At 39.4% G+C, this 22,943-nt stretch overlaps 1 protein-coding gene across 1 annotated transcript in view; it reads right to left on the bottom strand.

Moving 5' to 3' along the window:
• Positions 1-22,943, bottom strand: part of adgrb2 (adhesion G protein-coupled receptor B2) — a 433,057-nt gene that overhangs the window by 45,040 nt on the left and 365,074 nt on the right. Inside the window, exons 22-25 of the mRNA XM_036566254.1 lie at positions 21,525-21,591; positions 16,975-17,060; positions 9,921-10,019; positions 4,630-4,801 (exon numbers count right to left, since the gene is read on the bottom strand). Of these exons, the coding sequence (XP_036422147.1) occupies positions 4,630-4,801; positions 9,921-10,019; positions 16,975-17,060; positions 21,525-21,591 (424 nt within the window). The remainder of the gene's footprint in view (positions 1-4,629; positions 4,802-9,920; positions 10,020-16,974; positions 17,061-21,524; positions 21,592-22,943) is intronic.

A 22,943-nucleotide genomic window follows, 5' to 3' on the forward strand; every position in this document is an offset into this window, starting at 1 on the left:
CTAACCCTCACAAAGGTCCTAAGCCTCACCCCAACACTGCTGAGAATCAACTGACTTTTCACAAGACAGATCATTATAATTTGAACATCTATAGATCATATACTGGGGGACTATCCAAATAAAGTGACACAATTTTTCTAGCAATTGAAGATCATTTCACCAGATAAAATTATTTACAACAACTAAAAATAAGCTCCATGATCTTAAATAATCTTACAACAAATTCATAATGAGAAATACTAGATATATCGACTAGATTTAAAGTGGAATTCCACTGATTTTGCAAAATTTCTGTGTAATTCAGTTGTTGAGATTTTTTTGCTACGGTGGTTATACGACTCAAGGGTCGTGATGTCTACAACACAAATATAATCATTTTACTTACTATCTAAAATTGCCAGTCTGGTTCCTATCACCACCACTGTGAACAATTCTGACTCTATAAGTTTCTCTAGAACAGAGCATTTCACATCAAAGCACTCTGAATGACTTTGTTGAAATTATAACGATTGAATTATGCAGAACTCTTGAAAAAAAAAGGTGGAATTCCCCACTAAGATGGCTTAATTTGCCAAGATGTCACATTTTTAGCAGTGAACACCCTCCTTCACATAGTCTAAATACATTTAATTATACAGTGAATGTACATCCACTCTCCAGCCTTTATGAAATCTGTTCTTTCACACTTAATTTAGCATGGGTTGTGATGCAGCAGTGCTATTCACTGACTGCAACACTGACAGAAATTTATAGCCCAAAAACCACACACAGACACACACACACACAGCGCAGATTAGTATGTGAAGGAAACACTAGCCTACACAGCCACAGAAAGGCGGTCTCATTCTCTGATTCAGCTCTAACATTTGGTATGACTGACTGCCTATTGAGTCAGAGCTCTGAGCTTGTAGGATGAATACTCAACAGCATGTTTTAAAGTGTATCTCTCTCTGTCTCTCTGTCTAACTCTCCAAACTGCACCATTTCACAACCTCTCTCTGTCATCCTCAGTGCTAATTGCCATCGCTTCCTCTCCTTTGTTGACTCTGCCACTTAACTGTGTGTAATTCACACATCAAACCGGGTGGGCCGTGTGTGATTCTGCAGCACTTGCTAGGCTGCGCTCCGTTCTCTTGTTATGCTAAAGCTATTAGGGATTACATCAAATCCTTGGGAGGGATTTTCATATATTTACTAAAATAATTCCAGGATTTATTTTATTCTAATCCCCCAGTTTTTGATATTGATTTAACATATAAGGCCTCGCAACTTAGCACTTCTATTTCCCGTCGCAACTAAATCTGTATTTTGTGATTTGCCCGATATGTGAAATTCAATTTAGCACGTGCTAGGGAATTGGATCAAAGGCTGGTGCATTGTGAGTAAGGCCACACTGACGGTGGCATGTGGGGAAAACCATGAAGGGAAGCCGCCGCTATCTGAATCAATTATTATTATTCACCAATCCTCATAATCCCTCTGTGGTTAAGCTGAGCTACAATGTGCTCCATGGACATTTAAAAATGCTGCTGATATTCCATTACTTTCAGTTTCTCTGAAAACCAAGCATTCACACATCACCTAATTAGACTGCAAATGCATGTACTCATTAACAGCAGATCACGGGTTTCATGCGTGCTGAATGCTTTACTCTTAGAGCCACAGTATTTGAAAAGCTTCTGACTTTTTGAGTATGTGTTAACTGTTAACAGCTTCAGTTGGGTTGCACTGGGCTTATGAATACACTTAGTCAGAGGTTGGCAACACAAATGCTAAGAAGAGCCATTTTGTCCTTTCAACAAAAATGAAACCACTTTGGAAGCCATAACATTTTATGTCCATGTTACCATCTTGCTGTAAATATGTCTCAGTATGTGCTAGTTTGTTAGTATAGGCTAAAAAATGTAATCTAAACAAAAATCTTTGCTCTGCTTTAAGCTTTAGCTCAGCTATAGCCGTTTTTCTTGCATCTCCAGCAGAAAACTTTTCCGCAAAACTGGAATAGGTTCTTGTAAAATGTCTCTCAATGTTCGACGTTTTACAAGGCTGAAGTCAGCTTCTCATTCACCAGCTTCTTGTTCTAATTTTCCTATTCCACCTTAACTGCTGCACCATTTAAGGTGGAACAAGAAAATTCGAACAAGAGGCTGGTGAACGAGAAGCTGATTTCAGCTTTGCAGGTTTTTGGTGTTTGACAGTTTCTTGTTGCAGGTTAAACGTATCAGGAAACCAGCTGGAGTGTTTATAAATGCAAATGAGTCCTTATTGATGTTCTTCTTAAATCTTTCTCTTTGCTTTTTTGTTAGCTACTAGCTAGGCAAGATTGTTATCTGCGTTGCTATGGTGACAGTCTGCTCACCAACCTTCAGGGTTGAAATTGGTGAATTAGTAGTTATACATTAACTCCAGCATTTAAGACCATTTATTGTTAAAACTGCGTTGAACGATCAGCAGAGATTTATTTTACTGTAAAGGTGGATTATTTTATTTTTACATAAAAATCTATTTCTGCTGTGGAGCCGCAACAGGGCAGTAAAAGAGTCCTAGCCTTCTGAAAGGAAAAAAAAAAAGTGGTATTACACCTCGCATCAGTGTGACAAACGTAAACTGACTCGAAGAAGAAATTTCACAGTGGGAAACAACATCAATAATCAATTTCCTAAAATGATTATTTCCTAAAATGATATTCTGCCATGCAGGGACCAACATAATCATCTCCGCAAACTCTCTGCAGAGAGTTCTCTTCCTCATCTCATGTGATGTCTGAATTTTAGCATCTAGGTATGTGAAATCTTTATGCTGGAACTGACAGGAGACAGGAGGGCTGAAGTTATTGAAGCACTAGTAAGCAGGGCATCTTAGTGCAGCTCATCATGCAGCCTGATAAATATCGATACACAGAACAAATATACAGGATACCCTCACAGATGTCAAAGTGAAGGAGGAAGATGCCACCATTAACCTTTCTCACAGTAGCCATAAGACGCGATTTTACCTGATTATATTAATAAAAAAAAAAAAATCTAAATTGATTTCTATTCTGCTGGCGGAATGCCCACGAGGAGGCCTGCAGAAAGAGACTACACAAGGTCATTTTTATTGTTTGTCTGTCTTTCCTTCTTTCTTTCTTTCCTTCCTTCCTAAGACTTATCTGGCTTATTCTGTAGGCCTGACAAACAAGGTTAAAAGAGGGCTTGTGTACACTTATAAAAATGGGTCTTCAAGTGTTCTTTAGTAAAAGCAATGATTCTATATAGAAACAAGAACTCCTGAATGTATGAATAGTTATATGCATGGTCAAATGGCTCTTCTCTATGATGGAAAACCACTTATATACCGTTCTTTAAAGAACTCTTTTAACAGTGGTTCTATGCAGCACTTCTCGCATATATGCTGTTTCCCATCTGCCAAATAAATAACTTATAAGGTCCAGTTCAGACAGACACAGCTGGAGTGCTAAAGAAAGTAAGAATCATTTTGATCACAGAAATCTAAAGCGAATAACTCAAAATCTTCAAAAGAAAAACCCAAGTTAAGAATATTTATTGCTTTTTTAACTTTTCACTGGGTTTTTTTGGTTGAGTGGGAAAGTTAACTGAAGGTCTTTATTTGAGATATTACACAAATTTTTAGCTTCCAAACCAGCCACAATGGATTTATACACAGGATCATTTGTTAGAGTTTGGTACACTTTACTACAGTAGAATTATCCATAAGCCACATCAATCAATGTAAACCCTTAAACGCCAGACTTATTACACAGTTATTAATGTTGAAACATCTCTTTGAGAAATCAGATAGGCACTCAAACTTTTGCATATAACAGACAGACAAACAGGGAGATATTTAGAGAGGTGTACTTCACTGATCTTCTGTCTGAAACTTGGGAATTGAAGTGTTTACTCACATATGCACCCTTAAGGTTTAATGAATTAAGTAGACTGTTTTTGTGTCCTCTGTAGTTCATTTTTTAAAATCTACGGCTGAATTATAAAAATAATAAGTACTGTCTGACAAGAGGATTACAGTGGTAGGCTTAGATCCTCACTGCTAAATACACTTCTTAAGGATTAGCTCCAGTTACAGATATGTAAAAGCCTACATATGACCACAAACGACCACAGCAAATCTGCCCTCAATGAACTCTCAATGGTTATAATTAATAAGAAAAGCCCATTTATGGCCCAAATCACAGCTTCCACACACAGATTCAAGGATGACAGGTCTCATAATATAATAATCAAAGAGTAAAAAGCCTGGAGTTTTGAATTAGTGGACAAGTTAAATCTCAAATTATGAGTCATAACGGACAGCATATGATCTGGGATAGGTGATTTATGAAGATCCTGGCAGTGTTTCACAAAATTAATCTCATCAGTGGTCTTTACGTATGTTATAAATTTAAGACATTAAATTATAACACATTTTCATCTCTTCTCATCCTTATCTAACCCAAACCTCTGAGATCTGATACTAGAGACAGTTTGACCACTAATATCCCACATCTAACTACCTACTATGACATAAATTATTACTTAGCTTATCTTGAGCTCCTTATCATCCACACCAACATGGCAGTGTGATTATGCTTATATAGTTTCTGATTTATAACAAAAGACGCTCACTGACCTCTCGGCGCATGGCACAGTGGACAGTGATGATGACGAAGCCTTGGACAGAGTCGAAGACAGCAAAGAGCACCTGGAAGAGAGTGGAGCGGCGGTCCGTGATGGCTAACACTGCCGACATCCACGTGAGCGCCAGCAGGGGGAGCACCACACACGAGCTCCATAATGACGCCCTGTATACACACAGCACACAGCATGACCACCTACATATTCATTCACCACACATCAGCACATAGCAAAGTACTATTAGTCTGGAACTGTTTAAAAGAGAGGGGTGTAAAAATGAATCAGAGTATTGTGACTGATTATGGAATATTACATTGATTAACTGATTATAATAAAATGCAATAAAGTATGCGCCATTTTATATATTTTCATATATAAAATTTTGCAAATGTTTCTATTTTCTATGTTTGGAGGAATTAGATGTAAATAGTTTGTATATTCAGTATTTTTAAAAATAATTCTAACTCATACAAAAATAATCCAATAAAAATGACACATAGTGAAATCTGAGATTTCATGATGCACTGAATCATTTCATAATGACTCATAAGTGAACTGAATCAGTGGGAGGGTACAGATTTACACCCCTGCAGTAATAGATACAGTCTAATTTTAGCTCCAAATATTCGTCAGCATTCAGCACTGGTTTGGGAGGTGATGACTGGTGAAGTGAATGTTCACAAAAACACAAAAACTAAGCACACACATCACTCACTCACATAAACACGAAGCACAACTGTCTTTCTTTTTGCTCCTTTACACAATTTATTGATCTTCACAAACACTCATTCATAGGGATATTTAAAGTTAACAATATAAAGTTAGTGGTCTGCAAAATCTGACTAGAGCACTGGATTAACATTCAGTTTAACTTCCCCATTATCTGTTGCTCTGTGTATAGCACAGGAACCCAGCTACGGGCCTGGATGGCGAGTGTCCAACACAGTTTGGTGATTTCCTGCTCAAACACACCTGATTCAACTCTGAATCAGCACTTAGTTATCAGTTACCAGTTGGTGTGTTAGAGCACTCTTAAAAATAAAGGTGCCAAAATAGGTTAATTAAGGAACAAATATGGTGCTTCTATGGCAGAGGTCACTAATAGGTGGACCGCGGTCCGAGTGCGGACCCAGACGCTGTCCTATGCGGACCTGGACCTATAACCAGTAAACTATGGAGAATTATTTAATTTCGACCGGGTGGTCTTATTTTAATCTAGCCTTTACGGTACCGCTTTAGGGGCCCGGGAAACTCTCAGACCAATCGCATGCATTGTAAATATCACATGTGACATTACTCAGTCAATCAGATCTGTGCATTACGATGAGCGCTGAGACATGAGTGAGTGACGCACACACGGGAGGGACAAGGCAAGAAACAGCAGTCGGAGAAGAAAGTGAGTCAAAGGGAAGTTATTTCACATGCCGTGCTCTAAAAGAGAAAACTGACAATAAATGTTGTTGAAATATTACTAAATTTCACTTTATTTGATTTGACATTCAGTTGTTGACTGTTTAAGATGTTGATATACCTACTAGGCTACTTCAGTGTATAGTATATGGCACTGAATCATAATGCAAGTTAGACACTATGATGTTCCAGACCTTTGCTTGAGGAAATTTTCTCTAACTGGACCTTATTAAATTTTAATTAAACACCCCTGTTCTACGGCATCAGGAAAAGAACCCTTAGTGGCACCATATGCTTTGAGAGTGTAGTCTGGACAAGCTTTACAGAACACAAATGACCTCATGAGAAATGGCAGTTATTTTGTTTGGAGTCACAATATAACATTGAGTTTCCATTAGAGATGCACAATGATATCAAAGTATCAGTATCAGCAGACAACTGCCAAAAAAAAATAAAATAAATAAATAAATAAAAAAAAAGATCAGTATCAGGTAGATGTTAAGATTTTTCACACTAATATTTCAAACTGTTCTTTGATCTATTTACTGTATGGTGCTAAAATTTATACATTTTATTCATTTCATTGCATTTGTAACCCTGCAGAAGTAAATTTCACTCCTCTCGATAAGGCTAATCCAGGTCGATGGCGTCCTAAATTCTACATCTTATTAATGTGTTGGCACCCCTGATAAACATGAGCAAAACAGGTTAGAAAAATATTCTTTATGCTGATCCTTTTGATCTTTCATTCAAATTATAAAGCCCTCAAAATATGGCAACACTTTAGTGTAGGGTTCTGTTCATAAGGCTATATGACAGCTGCATAAGCTTGTCATGTCAACTGACATAACCCTACATAAATGTTTATAAATGCTTATCCCAGTAGGTGTAATTTGCTATGAAGGTTACATCTGCCAATTTTGATCAAAGTTTTCTAAAGTAGCCTTCGTGACAGATGATGCGTTTTGGAATAAGTATTTATAAACATTTGTGTAGGGTTATGTCAGTTGTCATGCCAAACTTATATAGGTGTCATGTAGCCTTATGAACTGAACCCTACAGTAAAGTGTTACCCAAAATATTAACAAAAATCTAAGCTTTATTTGAAGTACAATGATTTAAAGAATAAAACTAAATCTTACCAAGAAATCTGTGACTTCTAAATATTAAAAAATAAAAATAATACCCCTTCACTTACTCCCTTGTGCAGCTACTTTCTGCAAAGATAACAGCTCTGAGTCTTCTCCTATAATGCTTAATGAGACTGGAGAACACATGGTGATGGAACTGAGACCATTCCTCAGTACAGATTCTCAGATTCTCTTCACATACTGCATGGAGGGTTAACACAGCTGAGGTCTTCTTTAGGTCATCCCACAGATTTTCTGTGGGGTTAAGGGCATAGGACTGAGATGGCCAAGGCACAGCCTTGATTTTGTGGTCAGTGAACCATGTTTGTGTGGATTTTGAGGTGTGCTTTGGATCACTGTCTTGCTGAAAAATCCGACCACGACCCAGTTTAAGCTTCCTGGCTGACCCGGTCAGGTTTTGCGAATAAGTTGCCCAGGGCCTTTAGAAGAAAAACAGCCACACAGTGTATCAGATCTTCCATCATACTGCACAGGGGGGATGAGATACTTCTCTGCATGGCTATCTTTATGTCTACCCCTAACTCACCTCTGGTGTTTGTTGCCAAAAACCTCTATTTTGGTCTCATTTAAGAGTAGAACATGGTGTCACTGCTAGTTCCAGTAACGTCTTGCAAACTGTAGGCATCCGAGTTTGTTGGTACTTGACAGCAGAGGCTTACTTCGGGCAACCCTCTCAAACAATGTGGTTATATAGGTGGCGTAAACAATGTGGTTTATATAAGTGTAGTTTTTAGAGACATTCTGACCCCAAGACCTAACTAATGTCTGCAGTCCTAATTCAAAGGTAAAATTAGATGTTTTCAGTCAATTGGATGGCAATTAGATGTGAGTGACCAGCCTGTTTGATTTAAAGAAGTCACAGTCTGGTTTTCACAACATGTGTTTGTGGAAGTGTATCATGGCACGAACAAAGGAGATTTCTCAAGAGAACCTGGGTCATGCAGCAAGAAAACAACCCTAAACACACAAGTCATTTTGCCAAAGAATGGTTAAAGAAGAATAAAGTGAATGTTTTGGAATGGCCAAGTCAAAGTCCTGACCTTAATCCTACAGAAATGTTGATGAAGGACCTGAAGCAAGCAGTTCATGGGAGGAAACCCACCAACATAACAGAGTTGAAGCTGTTTTGTACAGAGAAATGGACTAAAATTCCACCAAGCTGATGTGCAGGACTAATCAACACGTACTGGCAACATTTCATTGCAGTTATTGCTGCACATAGGAGTCACACCAGATACTGAAAGCAAAGGTTCACATACATTTGACACTCACAGATACATAATATTGGATCATTTTGCTCAATAAATAAGTGACCAAGTCTAATATTTTTGTCTCATTTGTTTAAATTGGTTCTTTTTGTCTACTATTAGGACTTCACTTTTCAGTTTTAGGTCAATGTCATGCAGAAATATAGACAATTCAAACTTTTAAGCACCACTGTAGACACATGCGCTCTCCTTCAGGCATCTCTTGTTTCCAGTTTAAAATTGCTGTTGCAATAGCTAATCAAAATATTGTAACAACAACGAAGATGTGTTCTACAATTTCTCATTAGGTCAAATGAGAGTTCTGCCCATGTTCTGTAAAGCTTGTCCAACCCGTAAGAGCTCATTTGTGGGCAGAGCACAGGCAGGGCAATTAGACATCCCTGGTATTAAGTAATTAAGTATGCAATACTTAATTTCTGCCTCAGTTTGACGTGGAACATGCTCAGGTAAATGTCCGTCATCAGTAAGGGCTGTCGGACAGAAATCCACTCAGTTTGTCTCAGTGGAAGTTGGGGGTAGAGTGGGGGGAGGGTTGCGGGACTGGGTTCATGCTGGTTAGCCATGGTGTCTGACACCAATTTAGTGTGTTCACGCTGCACTGAGTCCATATCCTGAGTGTAAATGGGCTTAACTGACAGGGGACAGACAACCCACTTTCAGTTCATTACCAATGAAAGTGAAAAGAGAGAGAGAATGACAGAGAGAGAAAGAGAGAACGAAACAATAGACAGACAGATAGAGAGACGGACAGACAGATAGACAGACGTATGGAAATGTAAGCTAAATAGTCCACATCGGATTGTTAGAGATGAAGAAACCACACACACAACAACTCACACACACATTTTGATTCAAACGATGAAGACATGATTAAGAAGATGACAGAAAGAGACGGAGATGATGGAGGAAAGATATCCGTAATTCCATTATTATTTCAATAACACGACTCTGCTGGCAAAAAAACAGCCACAGATTAGTCCAATTTTCTCAAAATCCCAAAAGAACAAGAGGTGACCTTCCACCCACTCTCTGGTTCTTTATCTCTTCAAAGAACGGACATCTCAGACCATGTGTGTGTGTGTGTTTGTGTGTGTGAGAGAGAAGTAGAGTGAGTGTGTGTGTATGTGGGAGAGAGAGAGAGCAGCTCTTTGAAGATTTCTAGTTTCTTACTGTCAGCAGTGTTAGTATAGCTGAAAGAAGAATGAAAGAAAGAAGAATGAAAGAAAGGAAGAATGAAAGAAAGAAAAGGAGAAGGTGAGGAAGAGAGAGATGAAGGAAAGAGAAAGAGAGAGCCTGTGTGATAGAGTGATACAGAGAGAGAAAGAGAGAGAGGCAGACAACAAGAGTAGACAATGAGAAAGAGAAAGAGAGTGGAAAGAAAGACAGACAATGAGAGAGAGAGAGAGAGAGAGAGATAGAGGGAGAGAGAAAGAGAGAAAGAGTGGAATGAGACTAACATGGCGCTGCTGGCGGTGGAGCTGGACATAGCGGTGCTGGAGATGACCCCACACTTGGAGCATTTGAGGAGCAGTCTGCTACGAGCCTCCAGCGGTGGACTTCAGGACCCAGCACACACACACACCACACACACACACGCACACATGGAGCACAAAGGGGTGGGGGAAGGGGGTGGGGTTGTGGACACGGACACACATGATGACAGGACCATATAGATGGAAAAGAGTGGGTTCATACAGACCACTCACACCATATAAGGCATGCCAATACATACACACACAAAGTAAAAGGGACGAGTTCAGGTGGGGGAAAAAATACAGCACGAAGACAAAAAGACACAAGGAGAGGGAATGACACATCGTAAAACAAAAAAAGAAAGGAAAAAAGAAAGAAAGAAAGAAATTAAAGCAATGATAAAGTACCGTAGCTGTAATGGACAATAGCAGTAGCATAGACAATATATGACAGCTCATTAATGCGTATGGTAGTGGCACAGTGTAAACATACATCTAATAGAGAGGATGAGGTAGAGGAGTACAGAGACAGGGATAGAGGTACAATAGGGGAAAACCCAGCCCAGAGAGCAGATCTGGACTACAACTCATTATTAATATGTGAAGCATGTGAGAGCTGCAAGGACCAACCACTTTGGTTATCTGTGAGGTTATCTGTATTGTTGGTTTGTGTGTTTGTCTACTTGTTCATGTATTTAAATCAAAACAACATTTCGCTGTTGTCAGAAGAAAACCTTGTATCTCCAAAATGGTAACTTTACAGAAGAAGAAAAAAACCTACTTTACTTTTAATGTAAGTCAATGGAACCAGACATTTTTCCAAGTCATTTTTGGGCTGTTTCCTTTTAGTCCATTCTTTATGAAATGTATACACAATATAAAGAGCAACAGGCATTTTCAAATTCTGTCAAAAATTGAAAAACGACAAAAATGGAGATCACATCTCCAAAATGATAACTTTACAGGAGAAGGAAAACACCTACTTTATTTTTAATGTATGTCAATGGAACCAAACAGGCCCATAAAGTGTTTTTGGGCCATTTCCTTTGGTCAGTTCATTAAGGAATTTGCACACAATGTAAAGGGCAACAGGCATTTTTACACTATGTCAAAAACTGAAAAATGGCAAAAATGGAGTTACAAGGTTTTGTTTCAACCGCAGTGATATGCAACACAGCAGTCAAAATTAAAAGTAATACATTGAAAAATTACTGATTGCATGTTTGGAGCCCAAATCGCCCAATTCTGATGGTGCATCTCTATACAGAACTGTGCTAAAGTGAGAGACCCCAATTCATTTGAAGTTATTCATTTTTAACATTGAACAGAAATTATTTTTTAACAACAGTCTGACCACCCCAGAGTCCAGACATCAACATTATTGAATGTGTTCAGGATTACTTGCATTGTGAAAAGCAGAAAATGTAACCAACTTCTAAGACTGAACTTTGGAGGTGTGGAAAAATATCCCAGCAGATTTATTTGAAAAACTGAAAGCAAGTCAGCTAAAATGAAAGGAAGCTGTAATAAAGGTATAAATACTGGAAAATTAATATTATATTTAGCCGTAGCAGCTTTCTGCCTTTTTTCTTGCGGCTAAAAATAACTTGTAGTTGATGTTAGTATTAAACAGAAATTAAATGAAAAAGTGGTCTGACTTTTTGCACAGTACTGTATGTGTTTATGTTGCAATAAGCCACATATCTGGCTGCCTGGACTCTGTGAGTAATGACTTGAAGGAGATGATCACCAAGATAAACTCAAACCTCCTCTCTATCCACCCTACTCTGTGTGTGTGTGTGTGCTGATAGTGAAAGTGCTGTGAGGTCATCCTGGTCAGACTCTCTCTCAGGTCATTAGTCATGGATTTCAGTGTTTAATGAACCCGCCAGAATCACCCATTTTGCAAATGGAGTCCTAGTCTGGACTTTGCCGGGTTCCGGCGACCTAAATGAGGACGAGGAATGAGACGATGTAAAAGAAGCAAGTTTTCCGGAGTTTCTCTCAAATAATTCATTATTTACACACATTTGGTGGAGTCAAATTCCCCGAAACACTGCAACGAACACACTAACTAGTCCTGCATCGTCCATCTGCAATGTCGAGTAATTCCGCAGGGAGACGGTCTGGCTGAGTGACGGCTGGAAAGTGAGGTTATGCTGTAGCCCCACAGAGGAGCAAACAAACTACTCGTTTACAATTCATGCTGGTGCAAGGTAGACTATTAGGGAATGTATGCCTTTTTTTCTTCATTGAATAAGCATGTCAGTACAGTCTGTGTGCTCCTGTGCCTATGTATGTACAGTGGCTGCAAAAAGTATTTGGACTTTTGTGCCATACTTAAAAATGTATTAAGTTTCTTGTGTTAGTTAGTGTTTGTTAGTTAGTTAGTGTTGCTAATCATGTCAGTTTCTTTTAGGTAAAGTATTCTTGTAAAGAGCATGTGTGTTTCAGATCACTATCCTTTGAGCAGTTTCTTTGCAGATTTCTACAGGTTTACGTCCAAAATGTCATTTGTATGATGTCGTTTGTTAGCCATGTTTACATGCAGCCTAATAATCCGTTAATAATCCCAATCGGAATAGAATATGTCCATGTATACACCTCAATCAGAATAGACTAGTCCGGTTGACGCCATTCAGAATACAAGTTCTATCCAACTGAATGAGGTGGGTAATCCTGTGAATAATCCATTAAATAGAATAATAACCATGTAAATGTCTGTATCCGATTACATTCCCAATCAGAAAGTTTAAGTACGTTCTGCATGTACGTCGTGTCATAGTGAAAGTTTATAACGTTCAGCATGGCAGGAGCAGAAACTGGTCTGCAGAGAAGACGAAGTTTATGCTTTGAGCTTTAAAAGACGGCAGTGGGACGGACGTCCATCTTATGTGTCTCAGAACACGACGTCTTCCTCTCGCCCTTCTTTAATAAGTACACGTGAAGTAGGTTTTCCTGAGTCTGAGATCATTTTAAAGCAATTAAAACACAAACACAGCTTAATGCTGCCCGTCTCACTCTGACTGGACTGTGATGCTCGTTGTCATGGTAACATCTACACTAAGTGGTTCTCTACACGTGCGCATAATTTTGGATCAGATTACTTGTAGTGAGCATGTAAACTGAGGTTTTCCATCAGACTGTTTAGTAGAGTGAGCATATAAACACCTCAGTCTTAATCTTCACTTGGAATGTATTCAATCGGATTGGCTAAAATCTTTGCATGTAAATGTAGCCACTGTAAGAAAAACAGCTCCAGACCTGGATGCTTCCCCTCCACTGTGCTTCACAGTAATAATGTCACACATCTTGAAAACATTAATTGTTTTTTCAACCATTATATCTCCCAATCAGGGGGCATTCCGAGTATCGGATTTTAGCACATGACAGAACTGGTTACCAACCGTCTGGCCCAGTTCTCCAAAAGCATGGTAGAGTGAGTGTTAGGTGTGATTCTCTACTATGTAAGAATCATCTTTGTGCTAAGATGATTTTGGGAAACTCTGGGAAGCCCTGATTGTCCGCAGCTCATTTGCAAAATTTCATCCAGTATGAGAGAGAAAAGCAGGGTTTGATCAAAGGTTTGACGTGCCAGATATATGTGTTGTCATATACTGTCGTCTTTAGCCGCTTTGGAGCATGTTCTGTTTATTGTAACTTATCCCAAAAATTTAAATGAAAAAAAAAAAGTTTATTTATCATTATGCATGATGTCAATGTTTCTGCAACATACAGTCATATGCAAAAGTTGCCACTGGTCAAATTGTTGCTTTGTTGATTTTCTAAGTGAAAATATGTTAAAACATTCTCTACAGGAAAGAAAGGTAAATATGGCACTTTCTGTAAAGTTTACTGCACAGTTTCTCTTTATTTGTTCAGTTTTACATATAGGAAAAAATGAAGAAAAAACCTATTTGCTTTTACACAGGCACCCATTTAATGTTTTTCCAATATGTTAAATTTAGCAAATAAACATTAGTTGTGCCTTAACCTTCTAGAGTCTATGCCTGTGCATCGTTGTTTCTGTATATGTTTCTCTATCTTTGCCATAATACAGTGCAGCAATACAGTTCCAACATTTCCTGAATCTGCAGAGGAGCCCTTTTGATTTGCAAAATCTTATTGCAAAATCATACGTGACTCACATCCAAAATGAGACTTATGAGGAGAGACTATGAAGAGGGGTACAGATACACATCACCTGTCTCTCACTATGTGTAATTGGTGGATTCGTGTGTCCATCAACACTTTGTGTAAACATGACTAATGGACACCCAGGAAATCTTGAAGGACTCACCCATCATGTCAGATATGCTTCATCGGAGATACATCTGAAATGGGGTGCAAAATGTTTACAGCCTCTGAAGTTGCTGCAGCGGTTTTGGAAAGTAGCGACGAAGAGAGCATTTTGATATGAAATATATGGATATCATGTTATACGCAAGTGCCAAATTTAAGAAGACATGCAAAAATTGAGAAGATGCCCTTAGACGACAGAGGGTCAACTTAGTTTCTCTTAGAAAATCAACAAAACATGGAGTTTGAGAAAGGATGCTCAAACCTTTGCATACAAGTGTTCACAGATTAAAATTTCAGCACCCCTAATTTAAAACATCTTCATTTACAAGGTAAATAATTCTGGTCCAAATACAATCATCTTTAATCAGCTCACACTGAGGGCTCTCCAGTGTGCTTTAGCATATTGCAAAGCGTATTCCAACCACAATATGCAGCAATATAATCACAACTTGGTATTTTGTATATACATCGTAGAGCCCTGCTGTGTATTTGTGTGTGTTTGCATGTGTGGCAACTGGCCGCTAAAGCAAAACTCTGTATACAAGGTGCTGGCTAAGATAATACCCAGTCAGTCATTGTAGCTTCCAAAATGCATCAACCCCACATTCCCATTAAAAGAGCACAAGAGACTAAGACAACAGAAATCAATTTTGGGGGGGAAATTGCAACATGGATTGTTGTCTGGAGGGAGAATTAGAAATATCCAGTCATTAGATTAGCTCACATCTCTGATTAGCTTCTCATTCAATACGTAAGACCAATTGTCTCCTACCCACTCGTCTATGGAACTCTACAGAGCAATTTCATCGTGTTAGTATCATATAAACCACAGTGGAGAAGTAATTTGTTGCTGTTACGAGTGCCACTCCAGTTTTTATGAGTGGAATGCATAGCGCATTATAACAGCAGCACTATATAATTGGACCCATATTGCTATCAGTACAAGATCAATGATCACGCACTAAAGCACTGCTCCACTTTTTGACGTGCAGACCTGAGCGTTTGGCTAAAAAAACATAGTGCTCTCATCTATATTTGTGAATGTATTCAGGGTTCTAGTAGCATCATTATGTTAATCAAAGAGGAGACAGCAAGGTTTCCATTGCACAAAATAAAACAGAATATGTTATGATCTGGAGAGGTAGGAGGAGGAGGCTAATGCTGAACTTTGTTGATACTCCATGTCTTTTCACTCACGTTATTAACTGTGTTAAAAGGACGCTTCTGCTCTCCATCTTCTCTAACCCAGCCATGATGAAAAGAGCTTTTTACTGCATGAGATGTCCCACTGGGGTGAGTGTACGTGCAGAGATCACCCACACAGCAAAGAAACAGAAAGCTAATGACGGGTCTCTCAGAGAACTAGTTCCAGGTAAACAAGCAAAGCAGATCAATAGAGATGCAGGTGCACTAATGAAGCTGTTATTATTCACCTCTGTGTTAAGTCATTTTATAACTCCAGTGAGCAGGAGTGTGTCTGATTGAGTCGGTATGTTTGTGTCAAGGGGTGGGAGATAAAAAGTCTTAAGAATTAAGTCTTATTAAGAGGAAGGTAGAAAGTAGAGATACTGAAGATAATAATAATAATAAGAAGAAGAATTATTATTATTATTATTATTATTGTTATTATTATTGTTAACACAAACAGCCCTGTCCCCAAGAAAGCATGAACCCGAACAGCTTTAAAAAATCTTTAAAAACATAATAATAATAATTGGGTTTGGTATTATAATTCGTAATGTCCAGGCAACCTGCTAGGCTACCTCTGGCCGGTAGGAGGGGCCGGAGAGCCAGGACTGAGTAATTAGGTCTGAGCGGTAGCAGCGGTGGGCACCCTACTTAAAAGGTGCTCACATGCTGCTCAGCACTCAGTCTTGAGTTCACGCCACCACACACGCATTGCTCTAACTCCAGTAACCTTGGTATCCGTCTTGAGTTTTGAGTCTTTGCTTTTCACAAACTGTTCTCCACTGTAAGTATTTAAAAAAAAAACTCTTGAATGTGTCTCACTCTGTGTGTTTTGGGAGAGGCGAGGGTGAGATTAAAAAAAAGTTTTCTGGTTTCGGTTTTGGGGAGCCCTCAGTTCAGGTCATCCTTTTAAGTCTTTAGTTAGCACAACCATTATCCTCTTTTGTGGTATGCTGCATAGCAGTGGAATGCACAGCGCACTAGCACTGCAGTGTTTGACGGTTTAATTCCTCCAAGTGACCATTTTCATTCCTTGTTCCCTTTTTAATTCATTCTTTGTCTAGTTTGTTTTCCCAGCTCTTAGCCCCTTTGGTTTCTTTTCTAAGTTTCACCTTTCTTCCGACCCTCAGTAGCTCTGCACTTGAGGCTGTCCTCTAGTGTCTGCCGGGTGGTTTTTCTCGTAGCGCTCCCGACTTCTAAAATAAGGGTCGTGAGTTGACTCCTCACTCAAAGCGAACCCCCTGGAGAGTTACAATAATTACGATTGGTTATTGGTTTTGGTCTTATTGGATTGGTTCACTGTTTTTCAAGTTTAACATATTACATACAATTACATACTGGTATTCACTGTTATACTGGAATACCTCCTGCCTCTAGTTTGTGTTCGTGTTTATGTGAATTTACGTGTGATGTAAAGCATAGTTTGCTACACGGATGACTGGATATTTCTAGCCCATGAGGGAATGAACACTGAAGGAGGAAGGGGGAGGTAATGAGGACCCTACAGCAGACCATAAGCATAGACACAGTATTTTCTGGCTTTACTCACCCTGCTCTCTGCTTTTTGGATTTGTCTGAGATTCCATCTCTAGACATGAGCTTGTTGAAGACCACTATTCCAATGAGCATGTTCACCTGTGGAAGAGAGATACAGTGTGTGAGCTTACAGCTGCAATATAAGGCTGTCCTGCAGCTGAAAGCGCAAACATTAGCACTACTGCCAAAAATTCAGAATCAGGCTTTATTGGCCAAGTATGTCTGCATATACAAGGAATTTGGCTTCAGGTACACAGGAACTCACAATTCACGCTGTGCATTCACAAAGACATTCATACCTAAACTCATTCACACAGACACAAACACGGAAATAAGGGATGTGCACTCTGATTCATTTTTATATTCGAGTATCTTTAACAGTAAATGAACAGCTCTTCATTTAACTGAAGAGAAAATTAAAAAAAAGGAGATTAAAAAATTGTGAGCCAAATGTAGTTTTGAATATATTAAACAACACTGGAGGCTCCACAGTACAACCATCTCAGTGTTAGCTCTATCCTAGGGAGATTGTGAGTTCGATCCCTGGCGATGCCACAGCTTTCCATGGCCAGGAGTCCCAAATAACCTCGCTCTCACTGTTACAGAATTGGCAGTTAGTGCTGTCCTCCAAGCACACCAAGCTGTCCAATGACATTGCATTAGCAGCAGTTTGATGCAGCGACTGGATTCCTTGGACTTGGAAGAAGCCTTCAGCTTCTCAGCTTGGTACTATCTTGTGATAGGGGAAGACTTAGCTAGTGGGTAGAATGGGTCATGATGAAAAATAAATAAATAAATACCTTAAACGAGGCTGTATGCTTACTTTTACCACAAAAGAAAATGTGGCACAAGAGTGCGCTTGAAACCATGTTTCGTTATTTGTAAATGGCCAAGGGAAATCTTTTAGCCATTGCAGGTTACTTATGTTTCATGGTGGCAATACATGATCACACATATGAGCAGATTTTTAGATTTTTCATATTTTAAAGCCTGGTTAGAACATAAAATTGGTGTTTCACTGTAGAGTTTCTCCCTTACTCTCCATGATGCAACATAACAAATAACACAATTCAGGCCAGAGCAGGTAATTGGGATAGTCAGGAGGATTTGCAGTGGGCTGATCAGGTTTTGGGCTAATATATCGTTGCTGTCCAAAGAAAAAAAAATGTATCTCCATTTTTGTCAATTTTTATTTTTCTTATTTTGAACAAACCAGTTGCCCTTTGTACTATTTGAAATTTCATGATGACTGGACCAATAGAAATGCTCCAAAATCACTTTTAATAAAACCTCTTCACATTAACTTACATTGAAAGTAAAGAACGTTTTTGCCCTCTCCTGTAAAGTTGCCATTTTGGAGATACTTGTTTTTCTTTGGACAGCAACGATATATAAACCCACACATTTAAACATAAGAATGCAAAGACAAGCTGTAAATTATACATCCAAGCCTATATTTGTAGTAACTTTGGACTTAAATCAGCCACACCCCCTCCTGAAGTTATATAGCCCTGATTTTTATATAGTCTCATTTTTATAAGTTAGATGTAGCAAGTAAAACTGTAGCTATAAGCAATTTTCAGAAAATTCAGCAATTTTCAGTATGAGGTTGCCTGGTGTACTCCCAGTCTGAAAATGAGCCCTACTCTGGGTCTGTCTAAATAGTATTGGAATACTGGCACCTAGAATGTTTAATCAAGTGTTCAATAACCTGTGCAGACCCCTACTCTACACATTATATGTTGTTGGAGGAAAACCTTGTATCTTCATTTTTGACATTTTTCAGTTTTTAACATAATTTGTCAAAAAATACCTGTTGCCCCTTACATTGCATGTAAATTTCATGATGAATGGACTAAAAGAAATGACCTAAAATGACTTGGAAAAACGTCTGGTTCCATTGACTTACTTTCAAAGTAAAGTAAAATTTTTCCTTCTCCTGTAAAGGAGAAAAATCATTTTTGAGATCCAAGGTTTTCTTCCGACAACAGAACTTGTTTATTTAAATAACAATACAAAGCAGCAGTACAAACTCAACATAAAAAAGAGAAATACATTCTAACAATGTTCTACCAGCACGAGGCTTTACTCATGACAAAGTCACCACAGGAAAAACCTTCAGCCAGACAAGAGCTGACTGAACACTGTATTATTACCACTACAAAACAATAGGCAGTTGGCCAGCAGTGCGAATAAAACAAAGCAAGCAGGATTAGGCTCCCCAAATGACGCTGTAGCTGCTAGCACTCTGCAGTCGCCTTGTGGGGAGTAGATGGTAAAAGGTATTTTTCTCTTCTTGCAGAATTACAGCAGATTTAATCTCTAAGCTTTCTTTATATCACAGAAATTGTTTTTGGTGTGACCTTTCTGTAGCTTCTAAGGCTCCTAGAAGATAAAAGGTATATTTCACTGATGTGCTGATTTGTACAACTTCTCGTTTTTATATCTGTGTTTTCACTGGGATCCATATCTCAAGCGGCTGCTTTTTTTAGGGTTCTATTAACTCAAGTAAAATGCCATTGAAACTTCCTTTGGTGCCAGCATGTAAGCTTCCATACAAGGCTGTTTCCGTGCTTCATGCTATTGGAGGTATCTGTCTATAAATAGGCAGGCTAATCCCTGGCTGTCTCCAGGTATATTTATGTCAAAATAGTATAAACACAATTAGCGGAAAGGGAAAATAAAGCAGTGTTGTAACCCCTGACCCCTGATCCAGCCCTGGCACTGTGTCCTGCTGCCAGCAGTGCCTCTCCACCAGCCTGTGACAGGTGTTCTGGCTTTGTGCCTGGGAGCAAATGAGCGGATGGATCATGGAGGGACGGTAATCCCTCTGTCCTGTGCTATCTATCTATCTCGCTCGCTCTTTCTCTCTCTCTCACCCGCTTATGCTGAAACTCCTGATCCTGTGCAAACTACAGAATGAGGATGGGGTTAGTAGGGGAAAGCAGATGGTGCCCTGGCCTGCACATACAGAGACAACACAAAGCCACTGCTGGGGTTTTTAAACACTGTGTCCACTGACTGGCCACTTTATTAGGCACATATACCTTTATGCTCCACCTTGAATGTACATAGTTAGCAATTAGACACAACGGCGCCTTTTTCAAGGCAAAGTTTGTGTCAGTCAATGATGAATGAACTAAAGGGCAACTTGTGGCTACAGTCTGTAACTGTACACCTGTATAGAGGACCTATAAGGTAGCAAAGCTTTGCTGTCAAAACAAAACTGCATATCTTTAAAATCTTAACTTTACAGAAGAAGAAAAAAAACACTTATGAATTTTTATGTAAGTTAATGTAAAGATATTTAACTCCAAGCACTTTTGGACAATTTCTGTCGGTCCATCACACTGTAAAAGGCAGCTTTTTATGTCAAAAAATAAACACAAAAACAGAGATACAAGGTACTGTTTTAATATTTTGGTCAGAATAAAACCTTCTATCTCCATTTTTGTTGTTTTTCAGTTTTTGACATAATTAGAAAATGCCTGTTATCCTTTACATTGTGTGTAAATTTTATGATGAATGGACCAAAGGAAATGTCTCAAAATGGCTTGTAAAGATGTCTGGTTCCATTGACTTATATTGAAAGAAAGATATGTTTTTTCCCTCTGCTGTAAAGTTGTCATTTTGTAGATACAATGTTTTGTTCCAACAGCAGCAATATACTGTATTTAGTAGTGTAGACCATTTTTTCAGGTGCACTTTGTAGTTCTATGATTACACAATTACTCTGTACAATATATTAGCCTCCTTTTACCCTGTTCATCCACGGTCAGGAGCCCTACGACCCCAATGAGCAGGTATTATCTGGGTGGTGGATCATTCTCAGCACTGCAGTGACACTCATATGGTCGTGACATTTTAGCGTGTGTTATCCTTCTGAACCCTTTGATTATCTTGCAGCTCTGCCTGACCACTTAGACATGACCACCGCAAATCTCCACTAGAGCACCAGGATGTAAAGTTAGGCTCTAAAGTGCAGCTCTGAAACAGAGCTGTTTACAGCTTCCTCAGTGAATCAATGGAAAGACAACAGCAGGTCCATCGAATGCCAAGGCTTTCAAATTCTGATCATGTTAGACGCTTGGTGAGAGACAATCACATCGTTCTGCTATTTGCTGAAAACTAGATTAATTATTTTTCCATTAATTAAATTTGCCTCCCACAGGAGGAGGGCAGCATCTCCAGATGCCCAAATCTCATTTACAGCTGTTTGTCTGAGTGGGCTGTATAGCAGCACTACCACGGCACAGACACAAACAATGCAAATCACATCTGACCATGAAACACAGCGCAAAACCATCTCGTTCATAACTCTCACACCTGAGGCCAGACTACACACAAACACACACACCCAGCTCAACAAGTTTAATCAAGCAATTAAAACAGGCTACACTAATGGAAAATATACACATCCAAAATTGAACTGGACTAATTTCATTAGTGTCCGTTTGTACTCCCTCAGGTCAGAACTGCTGCTTGTTTAGACTGTAGAACATCAAAGACGGGAAACTGGATGAATCTGACCAATGAAAGTGTGCAGAGCATGACGCCACCTACCAGAACAATGACAGCAGCAGGACCAACGAAAGCGTAGAGCAGACCCCCTTCCAGAGACAACCAGCAGCTGAGCGACAAAAAAACAACAGATCAGAAACACATTAACAGCTGTCAAATAACTGAATACTTTCAATTAAAGGCGCAATTAAACAAGTTCAGATCATGAAGAGGAAGAATGAGGGAGAACGGGGGGGAGAGAGAGGAGAGAGAGAGAGAGAGAGAGAGAGAAATAAGGGAGAGGGAAAATGAGAGATAATGAGGGAAAGAATAAGAGAGAGAAAGGGTCAAAGACAGAATGATATAGAGGGAGAGAGAAAATGAGTATTGAGGAGGGAAGAGTGAGAAAAAGAGAGAAAGAGAGAGACAGACAGACAGAAAATCGAGTGTTGGGGAGGAAAGTGTGAGAAAAGGAGAGAGGGGAGGGAGGGACAAAATGGAGTGTTGGGGGAAAGAATGAAAAAAAGAGAGAAAAAATGGAGTGTTGGGGAGGAAAGAGAGAGACAGACAGAGAGAGAGAAAATGGAGTGTTGGAGAGGAAAGTGTGAGAAAAAGAGGGGGAAGAGAGAGAAAAAGGAGTGTTGGGAGGAAAGAGTGAGGAAAAAGAGAGAGAGAGAGAGAGAAAATGGAGTGTTGGGGAGGAGAGAGAGAGAGAGAGAGAGAGAGAGAGAGAGAGAGAGAGAGAGAGAATGGAGTGTTGGGGAGGAAAGTGTGAGAAAAAGACAGGGAACTAAGAGAAAATGAATTGTTGGGGAGAGAGAGAGAGAGAGAGAGGGAGTGCGAAAGAGAGAGAGGGGAGTCACGGAAACAGAGAGGAGAAGAAAGTAAAAGGGAAAGAGAGAGTGAGTGAGAGAGTGAGTGAGTGAGTGAGTGAGTGAGTGAGTGAGTGAGTAGTGAGAGGCTAAAGAATGTATTTTGTTCCGTTTGACTCCACACTGATCATTATCAGTGATACATTCTCCCTCATCCGTCACTCAATCTCAATCTCTCTCTCTCTCTCTCTCTCTCTCTCTCTCTCTCTCTCTCTGTTTGTCCAGTGTAGAGAGGGTGAAATATGCTTCCTCATGCTCCTCTATATCATCCCCCAGGTGGACGCAGCGGCTGGTAAAAAAGTGTGAAGGCTACAGGGACGCCAATGCTGCTGAGTGTCCTTTCTGTAGGCTACACACTTTCTGGAGGGACAGTTGGACAGTGTTAGGTTCATCTGAGGAGAAACTCTGCCCGTCACTTTCTCATAGTTCTGTGGCTGCCCTTACTTGACAGACGTGACCAATTAAATGGCTAGAAGACCATTTTGTTTTCAACCTCTCTCTCTGATTAGTCAAGTAGCGCACTTGCTCAAATCAATGGCCTGTCAGAAGAATACAAAGAAAAGCCTTTCACTTCACAGAGCTGCAGAAAGTTGGTAACTGGGCAGCTAAG

Source organism: Colossoma macropomum, unplaced genomic scaffold (genome assembly GCF_904425465.1).
Source record: "Colossoma macropomum unplaced genomic scaffold, Colossoma_macropomum, whole genome shotgun sequence".
Classification (NCBI taxonomy): domain Eukaryota; kingdom Metazoa; phylum Chordata; class Actinopteri; order Characiformes; family Serrasalmidae; genus Colossoma; species Colossoma macropomum.